Genomic DNA, 14,743 nt, shown 5'->3' on the forward strand with positions numbered 1-14,743 from the left:
GTTGGCCCAATAACAGAGAACAAACAGCAAAATTATTAAAAACAAGTCTTATAATCAACTATTAAACTATTATAAAGACTATCAGAACCCACTGGATTCTCCAATTACATTGAATGAACTACAGGACAAAATAAAAACCCTCCAACCCAAAAAGGCCTGTGGTGTTGACGGTATCCTCAATGAAATGATCAAATATACAGATTACAAATTCCAACTGACCCCAAAAAATACCGTGGGATATGCGACAACAGCAACCTTGGGAAAATCCTCTGCATTATCATTAACAGCAGACTCGTACATTTCCTCAGTGAAAACTGAGCAAATGTCAAATTGACTTTTTACCAAATTACCGTATGACAGACCACCACCCGAACTGACAAACAAACAGACCAAAACAAAGGCGAAGTCTTCTCATGCTTTGTTGATTTCAAAAAATCTTTTGACTCAATTTGGCCTGAGGGTCTGCTATACAAATTGTTTGAAAGTGGTGTTGGGGGAAAAACATACGACATTATAAAATCCATGTACATAAACAACAACTTGAGTGGCCCAGCCAGAGCCCGGAGAGACCTGCAAATATCTGTGCAGCGACGCTCCCCATCCAACCTGACAGAGCTTGAGAGGATCTGCAGAGAAGAATGGGAGAAACTCCCCAAATACAGGTGTGCCAAGCTTGTAGCGTCATACCCAAGAAGACTTGTGGCTGTAATCGCTGCCAAAGGTGCTTCAACAAAGTACTGAGTAAAAGGTCTGAATACTTAGGTAAATGTGATATTTAAAAAATTTTATTTTATTTTTATAAATTTATTTTTATAAATGTATAAAAACCTGTTTTTCCTTTGTCATTATGGGGTATTGTGATGTCATTATGGGGTATTGTGATGTCATTATGGGGTATTTTGATGTCATTATGGGTATTGTGACGTCATTATGGGGTATTGTGATGTCATTATGGGATATTGTGACGTCATTATGGGGTATTTTGATGTCATTATGGGGTATTGAGATGTCATTATGGGGTATTGTGATGTCATTATGGGGTATTGTGATGTCATTATGGGTATTGTGATGTCATTATGGGTATTGTGATGTCATTATGGGGTCACTGTCGAAGGTGTGTCACGTTCTGACCTTAGTTGTTTTGTCTTTTGTTTTAGTATGGTCAGGGCATGAGTTGGGTGGGTTGTCTACGTTAATTTTTCTATATTTTTCTATTTCTGTGTTTGGCCTGATATGATTCTCAATCAGAGGCAGCTGTCAATCGTTGTCCCTGATTGAGAACCATATTTAGGGAGCCTGTTTTCCATTGTGTTTTGTGGGCGGTTGTTTTCAGTCTTTGTGTGTTTGACAGAACTGTTCCGGTTGTTTCTTTGTTGTTTTGTATTTCAGTGTTGATCAGTAAAACCACGCTGCACCTTGGTCCTCACCTTCTTCCACCGACGACAGCCGTTACAAGGTCCTACCCTAGAAGACTGGAGGATGTAATCGCTGCCAAAGGTGCTTCAACAAACTACTGAGTAAAGGGTCTGAATACTAATGTAAATGTAATGTTTCAGTTTTTATTTTTAATACATTTGCAAACATTTCTATAAACCTGTTTTTGCTTTGTCATTGTGGGGTTTGTAGATTAATGAGAAAAAAAATCATCCATTTTAGAATAAGGCTGTAAACCAAAAAAAATGTGGAGAAAGTCAAGGGGTCTGAATACTTTCTGAAGGCACTAGAACAGTCTGCAGCACCCGGCCTCATCCTGCTAGAATCTGAAGTCAAATGTCTACTGATGATCTGGTGCTTCTGTCCCCAACCAAAGAGGGCCTACAGCAGCACCTAGATCTGTCACCAACCAAGGAGGGCCTACAGCAGCACCTAGATCTGTCACCAACCAAGGAGGGCCTACAGCAGCACCTAGATCTGTCCCCAACCAAGGAGGGCCTACAGCAGCACCTAGATCTGTCCCCAACCAAGGAGGGCCTACAGCAGCACCTAGATCTGTCACCAACCAAGGAGGGCCTACAGCAGCACCTAGATCTGTCCCCAACCAAGGAGGGCCTACAGCAGCACCTAGATCTGTCCCCAACCAAGGAGGGCCTACAGCAGCACCTAGATCTGTCACCAACCAAGGAGGGCCTACAGCAGCACCTAGATCTGTCACCAGCCAAGGAGGGCCTACAGCAGCACCTAGATCTTCTGCACAGATTCTGTCAGACCTGGGCCCTGACAGTAAATCTCAGTAAGACCAAAATAATGGTGTTCCAAAAAAGGTCCAGCTGCCAGAACCACAAATACAAATTCCATCTAGACACCGTTGCCCTAGAGCACACAGGAAACGATACATACCTTGGCCTAAACATCAGCGGCACAGGTAACTTCCACAAAGCTGTGAACGATCTGAGAGACAAGGCAAGAAGGGCCTTCTATGCCATCAAAAGGAACATAAAATTTGACATACTAACTAGGATCTGGCTAAAAATACTAGAATCAGTCATAAAGCCCATTGCCCTTTATGGTTGTGAGGTCTGGGTCTGGGTCCTACAGAGCCCCAGGACAACAGCACAATTACACCCAACCAAATCATGAGAAAACAAAAGATAATTACTTTACACATTAGAAAGAATGAACAAAAAAACAGAGCAAACTAGAATGCTATTTGGCCCTAAACAGAGAGTACACAGTGGCAGAATACCTGACCACTATGACTGACCCAAACTTAAGGAAAGCTTTGACTATGTACAGACTCAGTGAGCATAGCCTTGCTATTGAGAAAGGCCGCCATAGGCAGACATGGCTCTCAAGAGAAGACAGGCTAGCTATGTACACACTTCCCACAAAATGAGGTGGAAACTGAGCTGCACTTCCTAACCTCCTGCCCAATGTATGACCATATTAGAGACACATTTTTCCCTTAGATTACACAGACCCACAAAGAATTTGAAAAACAAACCCAATAATGATAAACTCCCAAATCTACTGGGTGAAATACCACAGTGTGACATCACTGCAGCAAGATTTGTGACCTGTTGCCACAAGAAAAGGGCAACCAGTGAAGAACAAACACCATTGTAAATACAACCCGTATTTATGTTTATTTTTATTTATCTTCCCTTTTTCACATAATACGACATTTGTCTTTATTCTTCTGGAACTTTTGTGAGTGTAATTGTTCATGTGCATTTTTTATTGTGTATTTCACTTTTGTTTATTGTCTACTTCACTTGATTTGGCAACGTTAATAACATATGTTTCCCATGATTGAATTGAATTGAGACAGATCATACAATACATAGGGTTTTTATTTTGTCACACATCGATAGACATCACTTACAGGTCTTGATTCACATTTACTCGTTACATACTAAATATAAGTATAATATATCAATAAAGATAAGTAATATTTGAAATAAACATTACAAGCTGTTTTGAACAAACAAACAACCCAAAAATAAACAAGAACATACTAAAAAGGCCCCTGAGTAACAACTGACAGAACAGAAGGGTTAACTGACTATATAACGGACAGAACAGAAGGGTTAACTGACTATATACCTGACAGAACAGAAGGGTTAACTGACTATATAACGGACAGAACAGAAGGGTTAACTGACTATATAACGGACAGAACAGAAGGGTTAACTGACTATATACCTGACAGAACAGAAGGGTTAACTGACTATATACCTGACAGAACAGAAGGGTTAACTGACTATATAACTGACAGAAGGGTTAACTGACTATATAACTGACAGAAGGGTTAACTGACTATATAACTGACAGAAGGGTTAACTGACTATATATCTGACAGAAGGGTTAACTGACTATATAACTGACAGAACAGAAGGGTTAACTGACTATATAACTGACAGAACAGACCTGGTTACAAGTTACTTATTGGTATAGAACAGAAATGGGGATTCCTATATGTCATGGAATCCAGGTGTGTTTGTTTGTGTTTCAATAAGGGTGTGTGTGTGTGTTTCAGTAATTGTGTGTATGTTTGTGTGTTCGCTTCGTCTCAAGTCCAAACCTCTCAGGTGAGCTCCGTGGCGGAGGTGGACCCTCGGGGGTTGCCGTGGTAACTAGCGTGTGTCAGGAGTGTATGTCGGGTTCCGTGACGATTCACCCCGTTGTGTGCGATGCTACCATGACGACCACCCTGACTCCTCCTCCTGGCGGAGAAGAAGATGAAGAAATGCTTTATGGTCTGTTTTTGAAGAAACTTAAAACATGACGCAGAACCCACACACACACACACACACACACACGATACCTGTCGCTGCGGTCGTTGTGTGGGACGGCGGAGAAGGACTCGAAGCGGCTCAGGGTGTAGATGCTGCTCTGTCTGTTGGCATGGAAACGGGCGCTATGTAGTTCCATCTGGTCGTATTCAGACAGACGGACAAACGGACAGCAGCGCATTGCACTCTTAAACCCTGCACGGAACCTATGCACATAAACACATTGTACCTCTTAAACCCTGCACGGAACCTGTTATTGAGACAGCAGCAGATGACAGGGTTGTACATGGTGTGTGTTCCTAGCTCCTACCTGCTATTGAGACAGCAGTAGATGACAGGGTTGTACATGGTGTGTGTTCCTAGCTCCTACCTGCTATTGAGACAGCTGCAGATGACAGGGTTGTACATGGTGTGTGTTCCTAGCTCCTACCTGCTATTGAGACAGCAGTAGATGACAGGGTTGTACATGGTGGAGCTCATAGCCAGCCACAACACTGATAGATACACCTGTTGGATGAGAATAATTTATAATTCATGCTAAACATTAGTAATGACTATATAGATAATCAGAGGTTGAATTGGGCCGGAACACAACTGTACTGAGTACCGGCACCTCATATGTTCTATCAAAGCACTTGGTAAACAACAGGTGTAGAGTAACAGCTAAATGCTTAGTTACGGGTCCTGCCCAACAACGCAGAGAAAAATACAATTGAAAAATAATAAAAAGATAATAACATGAGGAATAAATACACAATGGGTAATGATAACTAGGTTATATACACAGGGTACCAGTACTGAGTAATGATAACTAGGTTATATACACAGGGTACCAGTACTGATAACTAGGTTATATACACAGGGTACCAGTACTGAGTAATGATAACTAGGCTATAAACACAGGGTACCAGTACTGAGTAATGATAACTAGGTTATATACACAGGGTACCAGTACTGGGTAATGATAACTAGGTTATATACACAGGGTACCAGTACTGAGTAATGATAACTAGGTTATATACACAGGGCACCAGTACTGAGTAATGATAACTAGGTTATATACACTGGATACCAGTACTGAGTAATGATAACTAGGTTATATACACAGGATACCAGTACTGAGTAATGATAACTAGGTTATATACACAGGGTACCAGTACTGAGTAATGATAACTAGGTTATATACACAGGGTACCAGTACTGAGTAATGATAACTAGGTTATATACACAGGGTACCAGTACTGAGTAATGATAACTAGGTTATATACACAGGTTACCAGTACTGAGTAATGATAACTAGGTTATATACACAGGGTACCAGTACTGAGTAATGATAACTAGGTTATATACACAGGGTACCAGTACTGAGTAATGATAACTAGGTTATATACACAGGGTACCAGTACTGATAACTAGGTTATATACACAGGGTACCAGTACTGAGTAATGATAACTAGGTTATATACACAGGGTACCAGTACTGAGTAATGATAACTAGGTTATATACACAGGATACCAGTACTGAGTAATGATAACTAGGTTATATACACAGGATACCAGTACTGAGTAATGATACCTAGGTTATATACACAGGATACCAGTACTGAGTAATGATAACTAGGTTATATACACAGGGTACCAGTACTGAGTAATGATAACTAGGTTATATACACAGGGTTCCAGTACTGAGTAATGATAACTAGGTTATATACACAGGGTACCAGTACTGAGTAATGATAACTAGGTTATATACACAGGGTACCAGTACTGAGTAATGATAACTAGGTTATATACACAGGGTACCAGTACTGAGTAATGATAACTAGGTTATATACACAGGGTACCAGTACTGATAACTAGGTTATATACACAGGGTACCAGTACTGAGTAATGATAACTAGGTTATATACACAGGGTACCAGTACTGAGTAATGATAACTAGGCTATATACACAGGGTACCAGTACTGAGTAATGATAGCTAGGTTATATACACAGGATACCAGTACTGAGTAATGATAACTAGGTTATATACACAGGGTACCAGTACTGAGTAATGATAACCAGGGTATATACACAGGGTACCAGTACTGAGTAATGATAACCAGGTTATATACACAGGGTACTAGTACTGAGTCGATGAGCAGGGTATATACACAGGGTACCAGTACTGAGTAATGATAACTAGGTTATATACACAGGGTACCAGTACTGAGTAATGATAACTAGGTTATATACACAGGGTACCAGTACTGAGTAATGATAACTAGGTTATATACACAGGGTACCAGTACTGAGTAATGATAACTAGGTTATATACACAGGGTACCAGTACTGATAACTAGGTTATATACACAGGGTACCAGTACTGAGTAATGATAACTAGGTTATATACACAGGGTACCAGTACTGAGTAATGATAACTAGGTTATATACACAGGGTACCAGTACTGAGTAATGATAACTAGGTTATATACACAGGGTACCAGTACTGATAACTAGGTTATATACACAGGGTACCAGTACTGAGTAATGATAACTAGGTTATATACACAGGGTACCAGTACTGAGTAATGATAACTAGGTTATATACACAGGGTACCAGTACTGATAACTAGGTTATATACACAGGGTACCAGTACTGAGTAATGATAACTAGGTTATATACACAGGGTACCAGTACTGAGTAATGATAACTAGGTTATAATACACAGGGTACCAGTCCATATGCAGGGGTCCGAGGTAATTGAGGTGTATATGTACATATAACTAGGAATAAAGTGACAGAGACAGTAGCATCAGTTCATGTGTTGGGTCCAAAGGTCAATGTAGATAGTCCAGTTACTTAAATAGTTATCCAAATAGACTAACTATTTAACTAACTAACTATTTAACTAACTATTTAGAAGCTGTTAAGGCTCCTGTTGGTTCCATACTTGTTGTATCAGTCCTCCTGGTCGTGCGGTAGCAGAGAGAACAGACTTGGGTGGCTGGAGTATTTTAAAATTTTTAGGGCCTTCCCCCATCTTGGATGGCAGGGAGCTATGCCACAGTGATGTACTGGGCCTACCCTCTTTAGCACATTGCAGCCAGATGTCAAGCAGTTGCCATACCAACATGCTTTCACAGACACAGCTGGCAAATGTTTTCAGCCTCCTGAAAAGGGAAGAAATGTTGTTATGCCTTCTTCATGGTCCAAGCACACCGAGACAGTCATGAAGAGGGCACGACAACACCTATTCCCCCTCACGAGACTGAAAACATTTGGCATGGGTCCTCAGATCCTCAAAAGATTCTACAGCTGCACCATCGAGAACATCACTGCCTGGTATGGCCCTAAAAAGTGTCAGACTCCAGCCACCCTAGTCATAGACTGTTCTCTCTGCTACCGTACGGCAAGCGGTACCGGAGCGCCAAGTCTAGGTCCAAGAGGCTTTTAAACAGCTTCTACCCCCAAGCCATAAGAATCCTGAAAATCTATTCAAATGGCTACCCAGACTATTGGCATTGCCCCTCCTCTTTTATACTGCTGCTACTCTCTGTTATTATCTATGCATAGTCACTTTAATAACTCTACCTACATGTACATATCAACTCAATTACCTCGACACCGGTGCCCCCGCACATTAACTCTGTACCGGTGCCCCCCTGTATTTAGCCTCGCAATTGTTATTTTACTGCTGCTCTTTAATTACTTGTTACTTTTGTTTGTTATTCATATTTTAAACTGCATTGTTGGTTAAGGGCTTGTAAGTAAGCAGGTCTTACATCGGAACAACTGGTCCGGATTAGTGTCCCAGTCCTTGAAAGCAGAAGCTCTAGCCTTTAGCTCAGTGCAGATGTTGCCTGTAATCCATGGCTTCTGGTTGGGATATGTACGTACGCTCACTGTGGGTACAACGTCGTCGACGCATGTATTCAAGAAGTTTAGGACTGATGTGGTAAATTCCTCAAAGCCATCTGTGCTAGTGAAAAAGTCCTGTCGCTTATTATCCGCTTCAACAGACCACTTCAACAGACCACTTCAACAGACCACTTCAACAGACCACCTCAAAGCCATCTGTGCTAGCGAAAAAGTCCTGTAGCTTATTATCCGCTTCAACAGACCACTTCAACAGACCACTTCAACAGACCACTTCAACAGACCACTTCAACAGACCACCTCAAAGCCATCTGTGCTAGCGAAAAAGTCCTGTAGCTTATTATCCGCTTCAACAGACCACTTCAACAGACCACTTCAACAGACCACTTCAACAGACCACCTCAACAGACCACTTCAACAGACCACTTCAACAGACCACTTCAACAGACCACTTCAACAGACCACCTCAAAGCCATCTGTGCTAGCGAAAAAGTCCTGTAGCTTATCATCCGCTTCAACAGACCACTTCCGCATTGAGCGGGTCATTGGTACTTCCTGTTCTCTTGTAAGCAGCAATCATGAGGATAGAGTTATGGTTAGATTTGCCAAATGGAGGGCGAGTGAGAGCTTTGTATGTGTTTCTGTGTGTGGAGTAAAGGTGGTCTAGAGTTTTTTCACCTCTAGTTGCACAGTAAAAATGGTAAAAAAGAGGTCAAACTGATTTAAGTTTCCCTGCATTAAAGTCCCCGGCCACTAGGAGCGCCGCCTCTGGATGAGCATTATCCTGTTTACTTATGGCCTTATACAGCTGGTTGAGTCTGGTCTTAGTGCCAGCATCAGTTTGTGGTGGTAAATAGACAACTAAGAAAAATATAGATGAAAACTCTCTTGGTACATAGTGTGGTCTACAGCTTATCGTGAGATACTCTACCTCAGGTGAGCAATACCTCGAGACTTGTTTAATATTAGATTTCGAGCATCAGCTGTTATTGATAAAGAGACACACCCCTTACCTGAGGCTGCCGAATGGTCTGCACGATGGAGAAATCTTTGAGATATACACTGAGTATACAAAACATTAAGAACACCTGCTCTTTCCATGAGACTGACCAGGTGAATCCAGGTGAAAACTATGATCCCTTATTGAATCCACTTCAGTCAGTGTAGATGAAGGGGAAGAGACAGGTTAAAAAATATTTTTAAGTGTTGAGACATGGATTGTGTATGAAAGCCATTCAGAGGGTGAACGGGCAAGACAAATATTTAAATGCCTTTGAATGGGGTGTAGTAGTAGGTTCCAGGCACACTGGTTTGTGTCAATAACTGCAACAGTCCTGGGTTTTTCATGCTCAACAGTTTCCTGTGTGAATCAAGAATGGTCAACCACCCAATCGACATCCAGCTAACTTGACACAACAATGGGAAGCTTTGGAGTCAACATGGGCCAGCATCCCTGTGGAACGCTTCCGGCACGTTCTGGAGTCTATGCCCCTACAAAATAGCATTATTCTGTGCACGTGAAAAAAACAATTTGATTTGATTTTGGTTTGAGGCTATTCTGAGGGCAATATGAGGGCAACTGAATATTAGGAAGGTGTTTCTGATGTGTGGTATACTCTGTGTATACCGTCTATGTCCTTGTTCAGCCACGACTCTGAGAAACAGGGTATTAGATATTATAGCTGGTCTGGTTGATAGGATAGAAGTTCACCCAGTTTGATCTCCAGCACACTCTCCAACATAAAGAGGACCGTATGTTTTGTTTTGTTGGCCTTATTGCACCTGTTGACCTGACTCTGTTGAACAGTCTGTTGAACAGTCTGTTGGACCTGACTCTGTTGACCGTATGTTTTGTTTTGTTGGCCTTATTGCACCTGTTGACCTGACTCTGTTGAACAGTCTGTTGAACAGTCTGTTGGACCTGACTCTGTTGAACAGTCTGTTGAACAGTCTGTTGGACCTGACTCTGTTGAACAGTCTGTTGACCTGACTCTGTTGAACAGTCTGTTGAACAGTCTGTTGGACCTGACTCTGTTGAACAGTCTGTTGGACATGACTCTGTTGAACAGTCTGTTGGACCTGACTCTGTTGAACAATCTGTTGGACCTGACTCTGTTGAACAGCCTGTTGGACCTGACTCTGTTGAACAGCCTGTTGGACCTGACTCTGTTGAACAGCCTGTTGGACCTGACTCTGTTGAACAGTCTGTTGGACCTGACTCTGTTGAACAGGCTGTTGGACCTGACTCTGTTGAACAGGCTGTTGGACCTGACTCTGTTGAACAGTCTGTTGGACATGACTCTGTTGAACAGTCTGTTGGACATGACTCTGTTGAACTGCCTGTTGGACCTGACTCTGTTGAACAGTCTGTTGGACCTGACTCTGTTGAACAGTCTGTTGGACCTGACTCTGTTGAACAGTCTGTTGGACCTGACTCTGTTGAACAGCCTGTTGACCTGACTCTGTTGAACAGCCTGTTGACCTGACTCTGTTGAACAGTCTGCTGGACCTGACCTGACTCTGTTGAACAGCCTGTTGGACCTGACTCTGTTGAACAGTCTGTTGGACCTGACTCTGTTGAACAGTCTGTTGGACCTGACTCTGTTGAACAGTCTGTTGGACCTGACTCTGTTGAACAGTCTGTTGGACCTGACTCTGTTGAACAATCTGTTGGACCTGACTCTGTTGAACAGCCTGTTGGACCTGACTCTGTTGAACAGCCTGTTGGACCTGACTCTGTTGAACAGTCTGTTGGACCTGACTCTGTTGAACAGGCTGTTGGACCTGACTCTGTTGAACAGTCTGTTGGACATGACTCTGTTGAACAGTCTGTTGGACATGACTCTGTTGAACTGCCTGTTGGACCTGACTCTGTTGAACAGTCTGTTGACCTGACTCTGTTGAACAGTCTGTTGGACCTGACTCTGTTGAACAGTCTGTTGGACCTGACTCTGTTGAACAGTCTGTTGGACCTGACTCTGTTGAACAGTCTGTTGGACCTGACTCTGTTGAACAGTCTGTTGGACCTGACTCTGTTGAACAGTCTGTTGGACCTGACTCTGTTGAACAGCCTGTTGACCTGACTCTGTTGAACAGCCTGTTGACCTGACTCTGTTGAACAGTCTGCTGGACCTGACCTGACTCTGTTGAACAGCCTGTTGGACCTGACTCTGTTGAACAGTCTGTTGGACCTGACTCTGTTGAACAGTCTGTTGGACCTGACTCTGTTGAACAGTCTGTTGGACCTGACTCTGTTGAACAGTCTGTTGGACCTGACTCTGTTGAACAGTCTGTTGGACCTGACTCTGTTGAACAATCTGTTGGACCTGACTCTGTTGAACAGCCTGTTGGACCTGACTCTGTTGAACAGCCTGTTGGACCTGACTCTGTTGAACAGTCTGTTGGACCTGACTCTGTTGAACAGGCTGTTGGACCTGACTCTGTTGAACAGTCTGTTGGACATGACTCTGTTGAACAGTCTGTTGGACATGACTCTGTTGAACTGCCTGTTGGACCTGACTCTGTTGAACAGTCTGTTGACCTGACTCTGTTGAACAGTCTGTTGGACCTGACTCTGTTGAACAGTCTGTTGGACCTGACTCTGTTGAACAGCCTGTTGACCTGACTCTGTTGAACAGCCTGTTGACCTGACTCTGTTGAACAGTCTGCTGGACCTGACCTGACTCTGTTGAACAGCCTGTTGGACCTGACTCTGTTGAACAGTCTGTTGGACCTGACTCTGTTGAACAGTCTGTTGGACCTGACTCTGTTGAACAGTCTGTTGGACCTGACTCTGTTGAACAGTCTGTTGGACCTGACTCTGTTGAACAGTCTGTTGGACCTGACTCTGTTGAACAGTCTGTTGGACCTGACTCTGTTGAACAATCTGTTGGACCTGACTCTGTTGAACAGCCTGTTGGACCTGACTCTGTTGAACAGCCTGTTGGACCTGACTCTGTTGAACAGTCTGTTGGACCTGACTCTGTTGAACAGGCTGTTGGACCTGACTCTGTTGAACAGTCTGTTGGACATGACTCTGTTGAACAGTCTGTTGGACATGACTCTGTTGAACTGCCTGTTGGACCTGACTCTGTTGAACAGTCTGTTGACCTGACTCTGTTGAACAGTCTGTTGGACCTGACTCTGTTGAACAATCTGTTGGACCTGACTCTGTTGAACAGTCTGTTGGACCTGACTCTGTTGAACAGCCTGTTGGACCTGACTCTGTTGAACAGCCTGTTGGACCTGACTCTGTTGAACAGCCTGTTGGACCTGACTCTGTTGAACAGTCTGTTGGACCTGACTCTGTTGAACAGGCTGTTGGACCTGACTCTGTTGAACAGGGTGTTGGACCTGACTCGGTTGAACAGGCTGTTGGACCTGACTCTGTTGAACAGTCTGTTGACCTGACTCTGTTGAACAGTCTGTTGACCTGACTCTGTTGAACAGTCTGTTGAACAGTCTGTTGGACCTGACTCTGTTGAACAGTCTGTTGGACCTGACTCTGTTGAACAGTCTGTTGGACCTGACTCTGTTGAACAATCTGTTGGACCTGACTCTGTTGAACAGTCTGTTGGACATGACTCTGTTGAACTGCCTGTTGGACCTGACTCTGTTGAACAGTCTGTTGACCTGACTCTGTTGAACAGTCTGTTGGACCTGACTCTGTTGAACAGTCTGTTGGACCTGACTCTGTTGAACAGCCTGTTGACCTGACTCTGTTGAACAGTCTGTTGGACCTGACTCTGTTGAACAGGCTGTTGGACCTGACTCTGTTGAACAGTCTGTTGGACATGACTCTGTTGAACAGTCTGTTGGACATGACTCTGTTGAACAGCCTGTTGGACCTGACTCTGTTGAACAGTCTGTTGACCTGACTCTGTTGAACAGTCTGTTGGACCTGACTCTGTTGAACAGTCTGTTGGACCTGACTCTGTTGAACAGCCTGTTGACCTGACTCTGTTGAACAGCCTGTTGACCTGACTCTGTTGAACAGTCTGCTGGACCTGACCTGACTCTGTTGAACAGCCTGTTGGACCTGACTCTGTTGAACAGTCTGTTGGACCTGACTCTGTTGAACAGTCTGTTGGACCTGACTCTGTTGAACAGTCTGTTGGACCTGACTCTGTTGAACAGCCTGTTGGACCTGACTCTGTTGAACAGCCTGTTGGACCTGACTCTGTTGAACAGCCTGTTGGACCTGACTCTGTTGAACAGTCTGTTGGACTTGACTCTGTTGAACAGGCTGTTGGACCTGACTCTGTTGAACAGGCTGTTGGACCTGACTCGGTTGAACAGGCTGTTGGACCTGACTCTGTTGAACAGTCTGTTGACCTGACTCTGTTGAACAGTCTGTTGACCTGACTCTGTTGAACAGTCTGTTGGACCTGACTCTGTTGAACAGTCTGTTGGACCTGACTCTGTTGAACAGTCTGTTGGACCTGACTCTGTTGAACAATCTGTTGGACCTGACTCTGTTGAACAGCCTGTTGGACCTGACTCTGTTGAACAGCCTGTTGGACCTGACTCTGTTGAACAGTCTGTTGGACCTGACTCTGTTGAACAGGCTGTTGGACCTGACTCTGTTGAACAGTCTGTTGGACATGACTCTGTTGAACAGTCTGTTGGACATGACTCTGTTGAACTGCCTGTTGGACCTGACTCTGTTGAACAGTCTGTTGACCTGACTCTGTTGAACAGTCTGCTGGACCTGACCTGACTCTGTTGAACAGCCTGTTGGACCTGACTCTGTTGAACAGTCTGTTGGACCTGACTCTGTTGAACAGTCTGTTGGACCTGACTCTGTTGAACAGTCTGTTGGACCTGACTCTGTTGAACAGTCTGTTGGACCTGACTCTGTTGAACAGTCTGTTGGACCTGACTCTGTTGAACAGTCTGTTGGACCTGACTCTGTTGAACAATCTGTTGGACCTGACTCTGTTGAACAGCCTGTTGGACCTGACTCTGTTGAACAGCCTGTTGGACCTGACTCTGTTGAACAGTCTGTTGGACCTGACTCTGTTGAACAGGCTGTTGGACCTGACTCTGTTGAACAGTCTGTTGGACATGACTCTGTTGAACAGTCTGTTGGACATGACTCTGTTGAACTGCCTGTTGGACCTGACTCTGTTGAACAGTCTGTTGACCTGACTCTGTTGAACAGTCTGTTGGACCTGACTCTGTTGAACAGTCTGTTGGACCTGACTCTGTTGAACAGTCTGTTGGACCTGACTCTGTTGAACAGTCTGTTGGACCTGACTCTGTTGAACAATCTGTTGGACCTGACTCTGTTGAACAGTCTGTTGGACCTGACTCTGTTGAACAGCCTGTTGGACCTGACTCTGTTGAACAGCCTGTTGGACCTGACTCTGTTGAACAGCCTGTTGGACCTGACTCTGTTGAACAGTCTGTTGGACCTGACTCTGTTGAACAGGCTGTTGGACCTGACTCTGTTGAACAGGGTGTTGGACCTGACTCGGTTGAACAGGCTGTTGGACCTGACTCTGTTGAACAGTCTGTTGACCTGACTCTGTTGAACAGTCTGTTGACCTGACTCTGTTGAACAGTCTGTTGAACAGTCTGTTGGACCTGACTCTGTTGAACAGTCTGTTGGACCTGACTCTGTTGAACAATCTGTTGGACCTGACTCTG

General features: G+C 43.8%; 1 protein-coding gene across 3 annotated transcripts in view; it reads right to left on the reverse strand.

The window, feature by feature from the left end:
• Positions 1-3,272: 3,272 nt before the first annotated feature.
• The window catches only part of LOC110517683 (neuromedin-K receptor), an 18,288-nt gene continuing 6,817 nt past the window's right edge, over positions 3,273-14,743 (reverse strand). The window contains exons 5-8 of one of the 3 annotated variants that reach the window (XR_005038735.1): positions 4,663-4,739; positions 4,265-4,438; positions 3,544-4,163; positions 3,273-3,477 (exon numbers count right to left, since the gene is read on the reverse strand). Coding sequence is in view for 1 of the 3 variants with exons in the window: in XM_036958421.1 (XP_036814316.1) it covers positions 4,025-4,163; positions 4,265-4,438; positions 4,663-4,739 (390 nt within the window). In the remaining 2 variants the exon portion in view is untranslated. Of the gene's footprint in view, positions 4,164-4,264; positions 4,439-4,542; positions 4,740-14,743 lie in introns of those variants that run through there. The other 2 variants (XM_036958421.1, XR_005038736.1) reach the window with 2 other exon arrangements.

This window comes from Oncorhynchus mykiss, chromosome 21, assembly GCF_013265735.2.
Source record: "Oncorhynchus mykiss isolate Arlee chromosome 21, USDA_OmykA_1.1, whole genome shotgun sequence".
Taxonomy (NCBI): Eukaryota; Metazoa; Chordata; class Actinopteri; order Salmoniformes; family Salmonidae; genus Oncorhynchus; species Oncorhynchus mykiss.